Below are 14,609 nucleotides of genomic sequence, written 5' to 3'. Positions count from 1 at the left end.
TTCCTCGTCCCAGTATTGCTATCACACACGTTATGGATATTTTCCTTCCCAGTGGTCCTTACTTGGGATGCATAGCAAAAATACATGGTGGTACCCAATAGGGTGTCAGGAGAATGTTGATAAGGAGAGGTGGGAGGATCAAAGGGGTAGCGCATTCTCCTGGGAACATCAGCACTCTAAATGGACGTTTTGCTCACCATGAGATCCTCCCTCAGAGTACCACCCCCAAGGGAACTCTCGGGTAGCAGCCTCACCTCCCTGGCCTCAAGGAAAGGGGCTCCCCCATCAAAAGAAATGACAATGTATGCACCTCCAAATGATAATGGTTGAAAGGGCCAGGCCGGGTTTCAGAATTATAGATCACATAGATGTCATCAGCGCTCACTGAACCCCCTCACAGCCAACTAACTTACAAGATGCCATGTGTGTGCAACAAAGTCAAAGGGGGAGGGTGTAGCAGAAGCTTAAAAAATATTTCAATTTTGCAACATTCCAATCACCATACAGAACGAAGGTGACCTAGGCTGGTGTCCAATTAGGTGCTTATGGAATGAGGACTTGGATCACCAGGGTTTGCAAATTACATTTACTATTGTTTTCTCCTACTATGTGGGTGTCAGTACCAATCGCATCCAAGCTGACCAAGAACACATTAAGTCTGGACTCACAGTGAGGCGTGAAATGCACCATTTGCAGCCACACTGCATTTAGTATCCAAATGGAAACTCATATTTTTCAGGCAAATGGCATTTTAAGTTGTTAGGATTTCTACTGAATACCACTGTCAATTGCATAGTCTCCAGGAGCACTGAAAGAATGGACCACAGATTAGGTTAGTAGGGAGAGACAAATAAAACAAAACAGCATTGCACTTGCGTTGATGCGCACATACAGGAAATACTCTCAGCTCTGGCTGTGTTTCCAGGTGTTCTGTGCCAAGAAAATAGAGGTTTGTTTCCGGATCAGAGCCTTGTGTGCCTCTGGTACTGGTATGCAGTGGCCGGGCAGTGGTATGCAAGTTGGTTGGTGTAGTGTTCTGTTCGAAGTCTGTTGGGCGGGGTGGCAACTGTGCTATAGTAATACATCTTTCCTTTCTGACCGACCCTGCCAGGTTCAACTTGGGTCCTTCCTCTCCTCTATCTCTACCTGTGGTGTTGCCCAGGGGTCTAACCTCTCTCCCTGGCTGTTCAACCAATACGTGGCACTTCTTGCCCACCGCCTTGCCGTGCTCTCCCCCAACTTCCAGTGCTATGCAGATGACACTCAGCTCATTTTCAGGCTACCCTCAGCCACCTCTTCTCCCTCTCTCATCTCTGACTGTCTGCTATCCAGGAGTGGTGTGCCGCCAATGATCTCTGCCTTAATGCGAGTGAGGCCGTGATTCTCCTCATCGGCACACCTGATCTCTCTTCCTATCACTCTCTGGCCGGCTTCTTTTGGCCCCCTTCCTGCTCCCACCTGTGAGGCTAAAAACCTCAGGGTCATCTTCGACTCCACACTCTCCTTCTCTCCTCATATCTCTGATGTCTCTAAGAAGTCACACTACCGGCTGCACCTCCTCAGAGGTATTCTTCATTTCCTCTCCTTCCCCCAGAAGCTCACTGTCTCCAGAGATCTGGTTCAATACAATGAAAGGGAGGAATAGGCTGGACTATTGCAACAGCCTGTTTCTAAATATGCCTGCTACTACTCTCCGCCCTCTGCAACTCATTCAGAAAAGAACTGCAAGACTTGTCCTTGGCCTAAAGCCCAGGGATCATATCTCTCCAGGACTGAAATGTCTGCACTGGCTCCCAGTGGCTGCAAGGACTAAATTCAAAACCCTCTGCATTGTCCACACGGCCTTCTGGGGCCTGGGGCCTCAATACCTTCAACTTTCTCTTCCTAAAGATCTTCCTTCTCAAGCTCTTTGCTCAGCCGCCTCCAACTCCCTCAGGGTCAGTCGCTTCTCCAAGCAACGAGTTGGTGGTAGATCGCTTTCTTCGGCTGGGGCAGCCTCCCTGAAACTTGAGGAGAACCATCTCCGGTACCGGAAGCACCTCACAACCTTTCTCTTTGCTTCTGTTTTTTCTCCTCCTCTCCCCTGCTGACCTCCTGGCTGAAACTGAAACTGCACTGGTAACATGGCCACCCTCTGATCTCGGGCCCAGGTCCCTCCCCCGCCATTCACACACACCTGCACTGCCTCCCTGGCAACCCTTGTACTTGGGGACTGTTTTTCGGTATCCCCACAGTCCCACTACCACTACCAGCACTTGACACCTGATGTCTGCAGTTCGGCTTGCACTTGCCATCTGCTGGCCATACTTTTACTTATTGTTTATTTATTCTATTATCCCATGTACTGCACTGTCCCCTCCCCCTGCCCCTGCACTTTCCCCCTTCCTTCTTCCCATAAAGTTGCGCGATTTGAATGACACCTGGCCTAGTAGGATCGCTGTCTATCTTCCCTCTGTTCCCCCTCCCTTGACTCGTTGCGCCTTAAAACACTTGTGTAAAGGCGCGTTATAAATGCCATATCATATCATATAGTGCTATTTTTTTTAAACATATGGATAAATACTCTCTTTGAAAGTAGTCCTTGCTTAGAGAACCCAATTACAGCCTCCATTGCAAAATCAGCAGGTAACAGGACCTCACCTACATCAGCCTGCATAGTCGCTGATCGCCTCATGCCAGCGAACACTCTTTCACTGATTCCCTAAAGGTTTTGTTAGGTAACATATTAGATATGTTTAATCTCTTGAAAGCATCCATTTGTATTTAAGTTACTACTACCTTGACATATTTTGATGGCATACAAGAATTTTTATACTGTAGAATGTTTGACTTATGTCAGCTTGACGGCTAGTTCGTGTACAGCTAGCCCATGCATCAATGACTCCCACGAAATGTACAAGTAAAAAAGTTCTCAATAACAGGGGGCAAGGGGTGAGGGGCACGGTCGAAAGGATATAAAGTAAATGATAGCAATGCTTACAGAGGTGATATTTCCTTCAACCAGGGTTGTGAGACTGAACCCATTCTCTTCCTCGTCCATTTTCGCTTTCTTGCCATCCGGCTCCCCTTCATTCCTAAAAGAAGAATAAATAGCTAAAACCAGGGCATACCAAGAATACCTTCAGCTTTAAAACAGCCTCTCTGACTTTCTCTTGTAAATACATTTAACTTGATACTAAGCCTATGTTGCTACTTTTCATAGCTTTTGTTCACCTATTTAACGTTGAAGAGAACACGCACAGTGGATACATAACTAGGGCAATACGACCCACTAGAAACCTAGAGTGTTTGTGTTGCCATACCCACAACCAATAGTGACAGCCAACCAACAATATACCCTAAACAGCATCACATCCCTCCACATCACCATGACATAAAAACACGCCATACCAAAAACCCTTCATCATAATCTCAAAGCACACAACATGCATGAACAAACCAGACTGGAGCACCAGACAAACAAACTTGATACCAAAACAGCCATCTACAGGCATGCCCATGGCAGACCCCGGAAACAGTGCCTTCAAAAACACCAATAGGCTTAAATGCACAGAGAGAGACTGGGCTGGTCCTATCTGAATGCATCAACTGCAGCAACAGCTACCTTGCACTCTTCCCTCTACTTCTACTAACTTCCTAGCACAACCCATCTCCTACAGGTCCCCAAGTGCCCAGTGATTATAACTATGGGAAAAGCCATGCAATACAAGACCAAATAACATAACATCAATGCCAAGCTAACAGAGGAGAAGTAGTGTAAATGATTATTAACCTATAAAAGTAGGAGAATGATAATTCTGGGTACTCTCGCTTGAGCAAATTGTATAGTGTGAAGAGAGGAAACACTATCCCCCTGTCTTTCAACAATAGGTGCACTAATAAATGGGCTACCGCTAGTTAAGATGCTTATGCAGACCGGAAATAACATTACCAAGGGGTAACTAGGCCTACAGTGCCCACACACAAAAGGCATTCAGGAAATATACTTTGATGTGTTCTGATGAATAAGTAATATGTTCCGGGTGTAACAGATGACAAAGAACTTCACTTTTTCCTTGGTAAGGGCTGAAATATCACCAATTGACAGAAAGTACAGTATGCATGTGCATTTAACCACCTGAAAGACGGCACATATAACACTGGCACCCACAATACACTACATCTTAGAAATGTAATTGGCACAGCTCCAAATCTTTTATTAGGACATTTACTCAGAGAATTTGCTAGAGCACATCTGACAATATCATTGTCACTAGAGTAACAATTAACCACCTTCTGTAATGTTTATTGTGATGGAAACAATCTCCGTTCACAGACCTTCTTTTTGTTCTAGTCCTAGGTGGACTGGACTGCAAGGGGGCATCAGAGGAGCCCCAGTCCACCTCTGCCAGAAGTGATGACCCAGGTATCCATAGTCACCAAACTACCTCAGTGAAATACAATTCGCCCCACTCCATAGAGGCCAATCTATCTCACAGAGTCTGGAGCTATGATCATGGGAATCCTGTAACGCTACACACCTGCATGATGAGGGACCAGAGGCACTGGAAGAACGGTATAACACTGATTAAATGCAACACCAGATAACCTCTGGGTTAGCTTCCACATCTCGCACAGTCTCTATACCGGAATAAACAGGCACTCAGTAAGGCTATGCTAAAAAAGTTCTTTCAGTACTACCCAGTACTGGTGTGCCCTCCATCAGATACAGATATGTTTGTTGGAAGAAAACAAAATGGTTAGGGTCTCTCCAGATATAACCCAATCTGCTTCTTAGCTGCTCTCAGCATGGCAGCGACGATTCTAGTGAAGGCAGATGTCCTGACAGTCTAGTGATGGTGAAAACATTTTCCAGCGGTTAACAGAGAACATATAGACAAGCATGTGAGGCAAAACCCTTGGTGTCATCTTTGACTCCACTCTCTCCTTCTCTCGTCACATCACACCTTGCCAAGAAGGCCCACTTCCAGCTGCACCTTCTCAGAGGTATTGTACCTTTTCTCATTTTCCCGCAGTGTCCAGATCTCTGGTTCTAGCCAGGATGGACTACTGCAACAGCCTCTTTCTCAATCTGCCTGCCTCTACTCTGTGCCCTCTTCAACTAATCCAGAACAGGAAAGCGAGACTTATCCTTAGCCTCAAGCAGCCCAGAGCCTGTATCTCTCCAGCCCTGAAATCTCTTCACTGGCTCCAAGTTCCTGCGAGGATCAAGCTCAAGAACCTCTGCATCGTCCACAAGGCTTTCTGGGGCTCGGACCCGCACTACAGCCAACTCTCTCTGCACTAGTACCTTCCTTCTTGAGCCCTTCGTTCAGCTACCTCCAACTCTAAGGGTGCCTCCCTCTGGAACGGCATCCCTGCCCCTCTCAGGCTTGAGTCGGACCACCTGAAGTTCCGGAAGCAGCTCAAAATGCTCTTTTTTTCCTCTGCCTTCTCTCTCTCGCTACCCTGCTCCAACCTTCCTGTCTGATGCGCCGATTGGTTGCTTGGTACCCTCAGTCTCACTGGGTACCAGGTTCCTCTATGACCACTCCTCCCTACACTGCTGCCTGGCCTAATGCACACTTGGGGGCTGTAATCTGTAATCCCTAAGGCCCCCCTGCCAACTTGCACTTACCCAGAGCCGCGCTCACCTAGTCACACTTCCCCCTACCTTCTCCCTTGCACTTCTCGCCACCCCCTCCTCCCTGCAGGAGATCGTGAGAATGGGATAGTCTAGGGGCAGTAAGAGCCAGCCTAGCTGCCGCATTCTGGAGGATCTTGAGTCGTTGAAGTAGTGCTTCTGGCTGGCCAAGATAGATGCTGTTGCAGTAGACAATTGCACCCATAATAGAGGCATTGATCATTTTGCTCCTAGCCTCATTGGGAAGGAACGGAAGCACCTTCTTCAGAACCCTGAATTTCACAAAACCACTCTGGCAAACCGCTGAGATTTGCGCCTCTCTGGAGCCTGAAGCCATGATCTTGATTCCAAGGCTCTTAACTACAGTAGAGAGTTAAGGGCATGGCCCCAGGCAATCAGGCCAGTAAGGCCTGTGCACCCCCTGCCAAGAGCACGGGCCAATGAGAGAAGGTCCTGGACAGTTCCTTCTCCCATAGTTTTACATGTGCACAGAGTTGCAGAGATGCATTTTCGGATGAGATTCCAGATGTTCCTCTGAGGGTTGACTTGTTATTCCTGTCTTCGAGGCATATCCCGGCACCTGGCTGCTTCATGGTTCTGTGACCCAGTCAGCTTTAGTTGCTCTGAAGCACCCAGGTGGGTTCATAGATTTCCATGTCCTATACAAGCCTGAAGGAAGTTCATTAAACACAACTTCCATAGGAAGGAATCTTGCAGAATTTATACAGCCTGATGTTTATTTCAACCAGAAAAATTCATAATTCAGGTATAAAGTGCTGAATGAGAAACCAAAAAACTGATTAATTCTTGCAAAACAACAAAGCCATTTATTTTTGTTCACAGCGAGTGTGCACTTTGTTCAGTTTTTGATTAAGAATTAATTCATTTGTGCTTTTGTGTCCGTTTTCTTTATTGCCACATGATGCATTGCACTCACTTAGCAGGCAACATCAAACAGGTCAGCGACTATTACAGTGTACCAGAAACAAGGGCATTACTCCAATTACTGCTCATTTGTTTCAGGAATCAAAAGTGCTTTCTACAGCTCTCATCTATTCTTGATCTGGCGCAGTGGTGGTTTTCATTAGTACACATCACAGCTACTTCTTAGCACAAAAGTCTGTCGTTATGAACTGGCACTATCTCAAGTGTTATAATATGCTTGTTTACACTCTTAAAGATGGCATGCCGGAGATGGTATAGAGCAAAAGTCACTTTGTTTACCCTCACAAAAATGAGCCTGCGCACCAGCAACAGACGTCATCTTAAACATAGCTGTAGCCACTTGACAAATGTCCAGCGTTGTAACTTCTGTTTGAGAAACTACAGTTGTTGCAAGCCCACCTCAGAGTAAGCCATAATGCCCAGGGAAAGCTTCTTGCCTGCCAGCCTATAAACTCTGAGATACAATATATTTACCACATCGACAGCGTTAGTTTTGATAAGGCAGATCCCTGCTTATACCCTGCGAAGACCACAAAAAGCTTGTCATCCTTTTGAAATCCCTGGATTAAGCTACATAGAAACTCAGCACCCATTTAGGGTTGAGTTGTTAGAATTACTCCTTTTCTGGAGAGATGAGGAGGAGATAGAACACTGGTATGTTTATTTTCTGACTTTGATGGAATTCAGATACCAACCTTAAGCATAAAGGACGGCGGTACTTGCAAGGTAACCTTTTCTTTCTAGAAAGACAAATAAGGTGGATTCACTGAGCGGGCATGTAATTAACACACTGTTCTGGCTGATGTTACGGCCATTCGAACAACAGTTTTGAGTGCTAAAAGTCATAATAGACAAGACTGTAGAGGGTTAGAGGGAGAGCCCATAAGGAAGCCAAGCACCACATTCAAATCACAGGATTGGACTACAAATGGTCTTGGGAGGAAAAATGTTCCCTACTGCCCTCTGATTCATAGCTGGAATAGTAAAGTATGACCCTCTTCGCCAGCGTCTTCTTGAAAACTGAGATTGACACAGGGTAGCCTTTGACTGTGCCAATCTGAGGACTGTTAGGCAGAATCCTGTGCAGTGCCCTTAGGGACCACTACACCTGATTAAGACGACAGGTGGCAATACAAGTATTACCTTTGGTACAAGCCTGTACTACTAAGTTATAGTGGTAGCAGTAGCAGAGCAGCCAGGTTTATCTCAAGAGAATATGAGCAGTAGCAGAGATTACACAAAGGGACCACAATTACTTTGACTCAAGCAAACATTGACTCAAGGTTTCAGGTAAAAAATATAAGTACATTTATTTTTAGACCATCAGTTATAAACACAACACCTCTATTAAACTTTAAACAAAACCATACGTTAAATATACCACACTAACCAATTCACTTTGTACAGCAAGTCTCAAGGTAACTACCCTGTGTTTGAATGAACGGGTGTTATGAACAAAACACGATACCGCGGATACGGTTGCGATCACTTTTTGACAGTTCGGTCTACTAAATAAACGCCTATCCGTGACATGAAATGCTACCGGGGCAAAAACAAACTTAGCACCTGAGATACCCAGAGGGAGTTGGAGGCAATAATCACAGGCAATATTTAGGTTAGGCAAACAGTATCGAGAAACACTCAGAAACAGGAGTTCAAAAGTCAGAGGGTCGGAGCCAGGTTTTAGTTGTCACCGGAGGCCTGTGCCGAAAGATCACACCGTTAGACAGTTCACGATTCCGTAGAGCAAAAGAGTACTTGAATATTGTCAATGTTCGGAAGCAAAAGTTATAAGAAGGAGGGAAGACAAGGACGAGCCTTGAAGATGAAGAAAAGGGATTCACCCAGTTTCCTCGAGTAGAACACAGTACCTTATTTCCACGATGCAGCTAGTGCCCTGGCAGTTGTTCCTGTTGGTTTCCCGCAGACCCACGATTCCTGGAGCTTCGTTTTGAAGGACGACGTCTGAAGGGGGTCTGCACCACGCAGGGATGAAGCCGGCAGCAGTGACAACGAAAAAGGTGTGCTCCTTAAAAAACAGGAGAGGCTCAGCAGGTGGCTATCCCGACCACTACAGCAGTGTGCAGCAATTTCGAACACGGCGAGATCTCTGGCTGAAGAAGATGAGCTGGTTATCCCCACCAGGCTCAAGGGAAGAAGACTCCGGACTGGATCTTCTCTTTGTCGTCGAAGGGTAGATAGCTCAGGGCTTCACCGGGACGGGGTAGTTGCAGCAGCCGTCGTTCTCTCTGCTTCTCTTCGGTTCCTTGTAGTTCCAGAGGCGACTCTGACTTCTAGCCCAAGAGACCTGCCTTTTATGCGCAAACCCAACATTCACACAGCCTGGCTGTCAATCACGCAGCAGGGGGGTTGTCCGGCCGGGACAACCACCTGAGCCAATCATGGCAAAGTGTGACTTGGGTTTCCTAGGTTACCCTGTGCAGGGGGTGACTACACCCCTTCCCCACATTCAGTCTACCTAGACACCCAGGCACCAAGAAGAGGGCTTCTCTGCAGAAGCCAGCCAAAAGACGGTGAACAAAGAAGGCGAACCTAGTTTGCCACGCAAAGTAAAACACAAGAAGGACTTTAACAAAAAGAAATGGCGAATAAACCCAACCAGAGCCAAAAGACGGACGATTTGGTCAAGCAGGTTTATGTTCGAAGCTAATATAATAGCCAAGAACAGTACCACGTTTATCTAATATAATCGCGGTAGAAAAGTTAGGGTAGATACCACTGCCACCAGCCAAGTCTAAATGTTAAAAGAGCAAAACGATGCGCCGGGAGGCACAGACTGAAAAGGGGTACAGATTAGCCCTTTCCAGTACTCCATGTAAGATGGGGTGTACTGGGTCTGTGTTAAGAATGACTATGTAAAGTAAATGGCAACTTTACCTTTCTCTGGGGGACAGTAGTCAGCCCCAGGGAAATGGAGTCAGAGGGAAGTCAAAAAAGACAACCCCGGGTTACTACACTAAAGGTGCTGTGTAACCCATACAAGAACAGGGGCACTTGAAGTGGTGTGCTCCAGTGCCCAAGATCACACAATGAGTAACAACACATAGGCCAAAACACATGTAAGAGTGAAAAATGGATGCACACTCTTACCAGGTGGAAAAATAAACTCCAGAAATCCAGCAAAGCTGCTGGGGGACTCACTAGGTGAGGGAAATTAGCCCTAGAAGGAGAATTCTCCCTAACAAGGACCCATCCTGGTAAGTGACAGAAGAAACTGCAACATCAAAAGAGATGAAACAAAATAGATTAATTCAGATCCCTCCGCACCGAGCACAGAACCTTTCATCGAAGCAGCTATAGATTTCCTTCATGGCTGATATTCGAGGCTAGAGAAGAATCTACACAAGCCTTTCCGGCAAGTTCCCTTCCTATATCTCAGCCTCTCAAGCATTGAGGTTGAGGCTATTGAGATTCAGATGCAGAACCTATGCTCCTCCACTCCCCTAAATTAAAAGGAGACAATCTACTGTTCTTAGGAGGCATCAAGGTGGACAGATAGTCATCTCAAGGAGATCTCATTATCAATTTCTCTGAGACCCATCTGGGGCAATTAGAATCATTGTGGTCTTGAATCTCCCAAACCTCCTGACAATCTGTGGGATGACAGGAATCAGTGGGAATGCATGGAGAAGATTGAAGTGCCAATCCATGAGAAACCTTTCTCCAGGGCCCCCTCTTGGAGTAAATTTGCTGGAGTTGAAACTGAAGGTGAACAGATTGACATCAGCTCTCCTGGCACAACTCCCACTCCTGGGAGACCCTGCCACCACATTCTCCTTCCACGCCAGATGCGATGGCAACAGGAAATATTGCTCTCCAAATCCCAAAAACAAAGCTGTACTGCCTCCTTGCACAGAGGCAGCAACCCAACAACCTTCTTTTGTTGAGAAAGTGCATGGACACCATGTTACCCATCAGGATCACAACACTTTCCCATGCATCATGGGAAGTAAGGCCTTCTGGGCTAGCCGGATTGCCTGGAAAAAAGCATCTGAAGATCTATGGACATCATCCAGTCCTGAGAATCTAGGCCCTGTAGGATACGAGCCAATGTCACCATGTTGAATCTGCCTTTCCTCAGAAATATGGAAGTCTAGTCCAAGATGGGACAAATGCCCCCGTCCTTCTAGGGTATGTACGTTGTGGAGGCTCTGGAGAAACGTCCCTTACCCAAACGAAAGGATTGCCTCCACCTCAGCTGGGTGCCTATGCATTGTGCTGTATCTGCCTTGATGGCCTGTAGGGTCTTGTCCACCTTCATCCCAAACAGGTCCACCCCAACAAACGGCATACCCAAAACCTTAGATTGCACCTTGGGACTAAAATGTATCACCTTCCCCCATCCCTGGTACATGAGAACTGCTCTGTTTCCCATTTTGCGAAAGCTGCTGTCTGCGATGTCTAGTGTGCCGATAATGGTGTGGTTCAAAGCAGCCTCCCCTTCTAGTAATAGTGCTGGAGCCTCATCCAGCAGAAAATCCAAGATGGGACAAATCTTGTACCACAACTTGAGGTCGTACCTTGAGAGGATTGCCAATGAGTTGGCCACTTTGATGGTTGTGGTGGCTGTGGGAATGACCAGTTTGCCAAAGGCGCCCAGCTGCTCATCCCTCATCCGGGGGTACCATGCATGGCGAGGAAGGGTTGACTGATCTTTGCCAGGCAGGCGCTGATACCACAGAGCGGGCAGGGCTGGGTGTGAAGGCACTTAGGAGCTGCATCTGTCACCTCATACTTCTCCAGGCAATCATTTTTTGTAGGAGCAGAGAAGGGATTTCTCATCACTGAAATGCCATCTTCCCAGATGTCATCTAGGGACTGCGACCACTGACTTCCTGTAGGCTTCATGCCTTTGAAATAGGAAACCAATTTCATCTGGAGGTGAGCGACGCAAAGGCAGGTCCGGTGTCTCACCATCAGCCAGTAATAGGTCGTCATAGTTATCTGCCTCAGTGTCTGTGGCGGTGTCCGTGTTGTCAGGACCAGTGTCGGTATTGGCGAGGGTAGCGAATGGCACGGAGACCGGAGGAACCGCCCAAGGTGGCAGAAGTGGAACTAAATCCCCTCTTGAGGGTAATGCTGAGGGCTTCGACTAGGGGCTCCTTGAGGGGTTGGAGGAGGAAGACTATGTTTCAGTTCTTTGAGCAGGGTGTGAAAGGTTGACAAAATATCGAGAGAAAAGTCCATGGGTGCAGATGGATCTGGTGCAGCTGGAGTGCCCAATGGAACAACAGACAACGCAGTGGGTGGAATTGCAGGATGCTGAACTGGCGGATGAGGTATAGGCAGGATAGGGTCAGGCTGATCACTAATTTCTTTGCGGTCTCAGAACTGGGCCCTCAGAGGCTGTCTGAGACAGCACCTCCTTGTAGTAATGTGTCAGATGTTGCAGTATGTGAGAAAACAGAAGGTGTCTCATCGCCTTTGGATACAGACCGCGCTAGGAGAATAGTTCTCCTCAAAACTGGTCCTTGATGCTTACACTCCTTCCACATGGCGGGAACACTACTGGTCAAAGTCTAATACCACGAGATGGGAGACCGAATTTACAGCTGCGGACGACACATCCTCCAAGTTCAGTTTCTTGAGGGCACTTGTTTTTGTGCCCACCCGCTGTGCACCAGCCTAAAGTATGCCTGCTTGGGGCGAATGCGAGAAGCCGACACGCCCGAGCACGGGTAAATGGGTTAAATGGGTTGGGGGTTTGCCTGCACGCATGTCAAAGAGGAATAGTAGTAAAACATCCTGGCCTGGATCACTGCATGGGGAGAAGGGAGCACCATTTGTTGAGTCAGATACGGCTGACCCATTAGAAAAAGCCGAAAGCTTATGGCGGGAAGTGTAAATGTACTTACCTGGATAGTGAGGGGTTTGAACTCTTATGTAAAGAGAAATAGGGTTTATTTGTACCTCAAGGGATGCAAAGTGGATATCGCCATGCTGCAGGAAACACATCTAACGGCCGAAAAACAATCATTGCTAACAAGTAAATGGAGGGGGGTGGGTATTCGGTTCTCTATATTTCGCCTATGCTTGAGGGGTCTTGATATGGATAGCGGCCACGGTACCGGTCAAGGTTACTCACATTAAAACTGATAGCGAGGGCAGAACGGTGCTGGTACAGGGTCTCCTTGAACATGTAGATACTTCTTCGGTCAACACCTACACTCCCAACCACAGCGCTGCCACGTTCTTTCAATCACTATACCTCCGGCTGGGACATGACATGGGGGGACGACTTTAATTGCACACTAAACCGAAACCTGGACAGATCAGATATCAAATATACTAAACCAGCTCCGCCTGCCAAGACATTAATGACGCTCCTAGACCTATTTGTTTTTGTCGATGCCTGGAGGGCACTCCACCCAGATGCCAGGCACTACTCGCACTACTTGCACCACACGCACTGCACACAAGAATAGACTACTTCTTCATGGGGCGCGAACTGGCACACCTCATCACGCATGTACATATTAAAAGGTAGGGTCATATATGATCATGCCCGCTCTGTTTACAATGGCAATATGTGACGCCCACATCCCAGATACCTAAGTGGAGGCTCTGAAGCGAATCCCTGAAAGATCCCCCATTCCGGGACTGCATCAAAGACAGCATCATTGATCATGTCTAACACAATGTGGGCAGTGTAGCTAGTGCAGGTCCCTTTTGGGAAGCGTTTAAGGTGGTAATCAGGGGGCTGCATAGCCGGGTCAAGCAGCGCCCAAGCAACCATGCATAGAGAATTGTCCTCCGCGGAGGAACGATTGAGGAAATTGAAGCAGGCCCAGATGAAACTACCAGATACGGATGCTAGGGTTATGGAACTTAAACAGAAATGCATGGACTGCTGGGAGAGGCTGGGCAAGCATAGCTATGCTAAATACACTGAGAGGCAGCACATAGAGGGTGATAAACCTGGCTGGCTGCTGGCATGGTTATATAAAAAAATAAAGAGGAGAAACAGGACCCTATCCACTCAATATACACACGACACGGGTACATATGCCTTACCCAAAGCGGTGTTAACAAAGCTTTCCAATAATTTTACCAAAATCTCTACCAGGCGGAAACCCCGACATCAAGGGCTCATTTAGAGGAAGTGTTAGACGAAATAGAACCCCATAGGTTGGGTCAGGAGGCAAGAGACAGCCTTGAATCGCCTATCACCCTGGAAAATAAACAAATCACAATTATAGCCCTGCCGACTGGAAAGACACCAGGATCGGACAGGCAGCCCAGTGAATTTTATAAGGAATATGCTCAAGAACTGGCCCCTCACTTGCTCAATACCTTCATCGACTCCTGCGAGGCGGGTGTCCTTCCACTCAGCCTGAGGGAATCCATTATTATACCACTTCTCAAACCCTATAAACCCCTGTCGGAGTGTAGTTCATATAGGCCCCTCTCAATGCTTAACCAGGACAATAAGATATTGACGGCCATATTGGCAAGTAGGATGAAAAGAGTGATACACACCCTAGTGCAGCCAAATCAGACTGGCTATGTGCCAGGCAGGAGCATGCCTCGGAATATGAGGCAGTTACATCATGTGATAGATAGCACAGTATCCTGGGAGAAACTGTGCGCCATTGCTACACTAGACGCGGTGAAGACGTTTGACTCAGTAAGATGGGACTGGCTCTAAGCAACTCCGCGTAGGTTCGGCTTTGGGCAGACATATATTAAGTGGTTCCAGCTAGTGTACACTAGACCGATTGCAAGAGTCAGAATGGGTAGATGCATTTGGGAAGCATGGGAATTCAAAAAAGGAACAAGAGAGGGCTGCCCACTATCACTGCTGCTTTATGTACTTGCCATGGAACCAATTGTCCAGTACCTCAGGGCAGAATACATAGAGGCAGGCATTGAAATAGATGGGTCCCGATATCTGATATCACTGTACGCTGACAACATGCTGATATACATCCAGAATCCAGAGGACAACTTGGAGCTGTTGCTAGAGACCATGGCGCTCTTTGCGAAACTGTCAGGGATCACAATCAGCACAGATAAATCA

General features: G+C 47.2%; 1 protein-coding gene across 1 annotated transcript in view; it reads right to left on the bottom strand.

Annotated features, from left to right (window-relative positions):
* XRCC5 (X-ray repair cross complementing 5) overlaps positions 1 to 14,609 on the bottom strand; it is a 1,556,689-nt gene that overhangs the window by 557,462 nt on the left and 984,618 nt on the right. The window contains exon 15 of the mRNA XM_069616805.1: positions 2,981 to 3,074. Coding sequence (XP_069472906.1) covers positions 2,981 to 3,074 — 94 coding nt within the window. The remainder of the gene's footprint in view (positions 1 to 2,980; positions 3,075 to 14,609) is intronic.

This window comes from Ambystoma mexicanum, chromosome 9 (assembly GCF_040938575.1).
Source record: "Ambystoma mexicanum isolate Mex_15411 chromosome 9, UKY_AmexF1_1, whole genome shotgun sequence".
NCBI classification, from domain to species: Eukaryota; Metazoa; Chordata; class Amphibia; order Caudata; family Ambystomatidae; genus Ambystoma; species Ambystoma mexicanum.
Note: the sequence above shows the minus strand (reverse complement) of the source record. Positions and strands in the feature narration are given on the sequence as shown.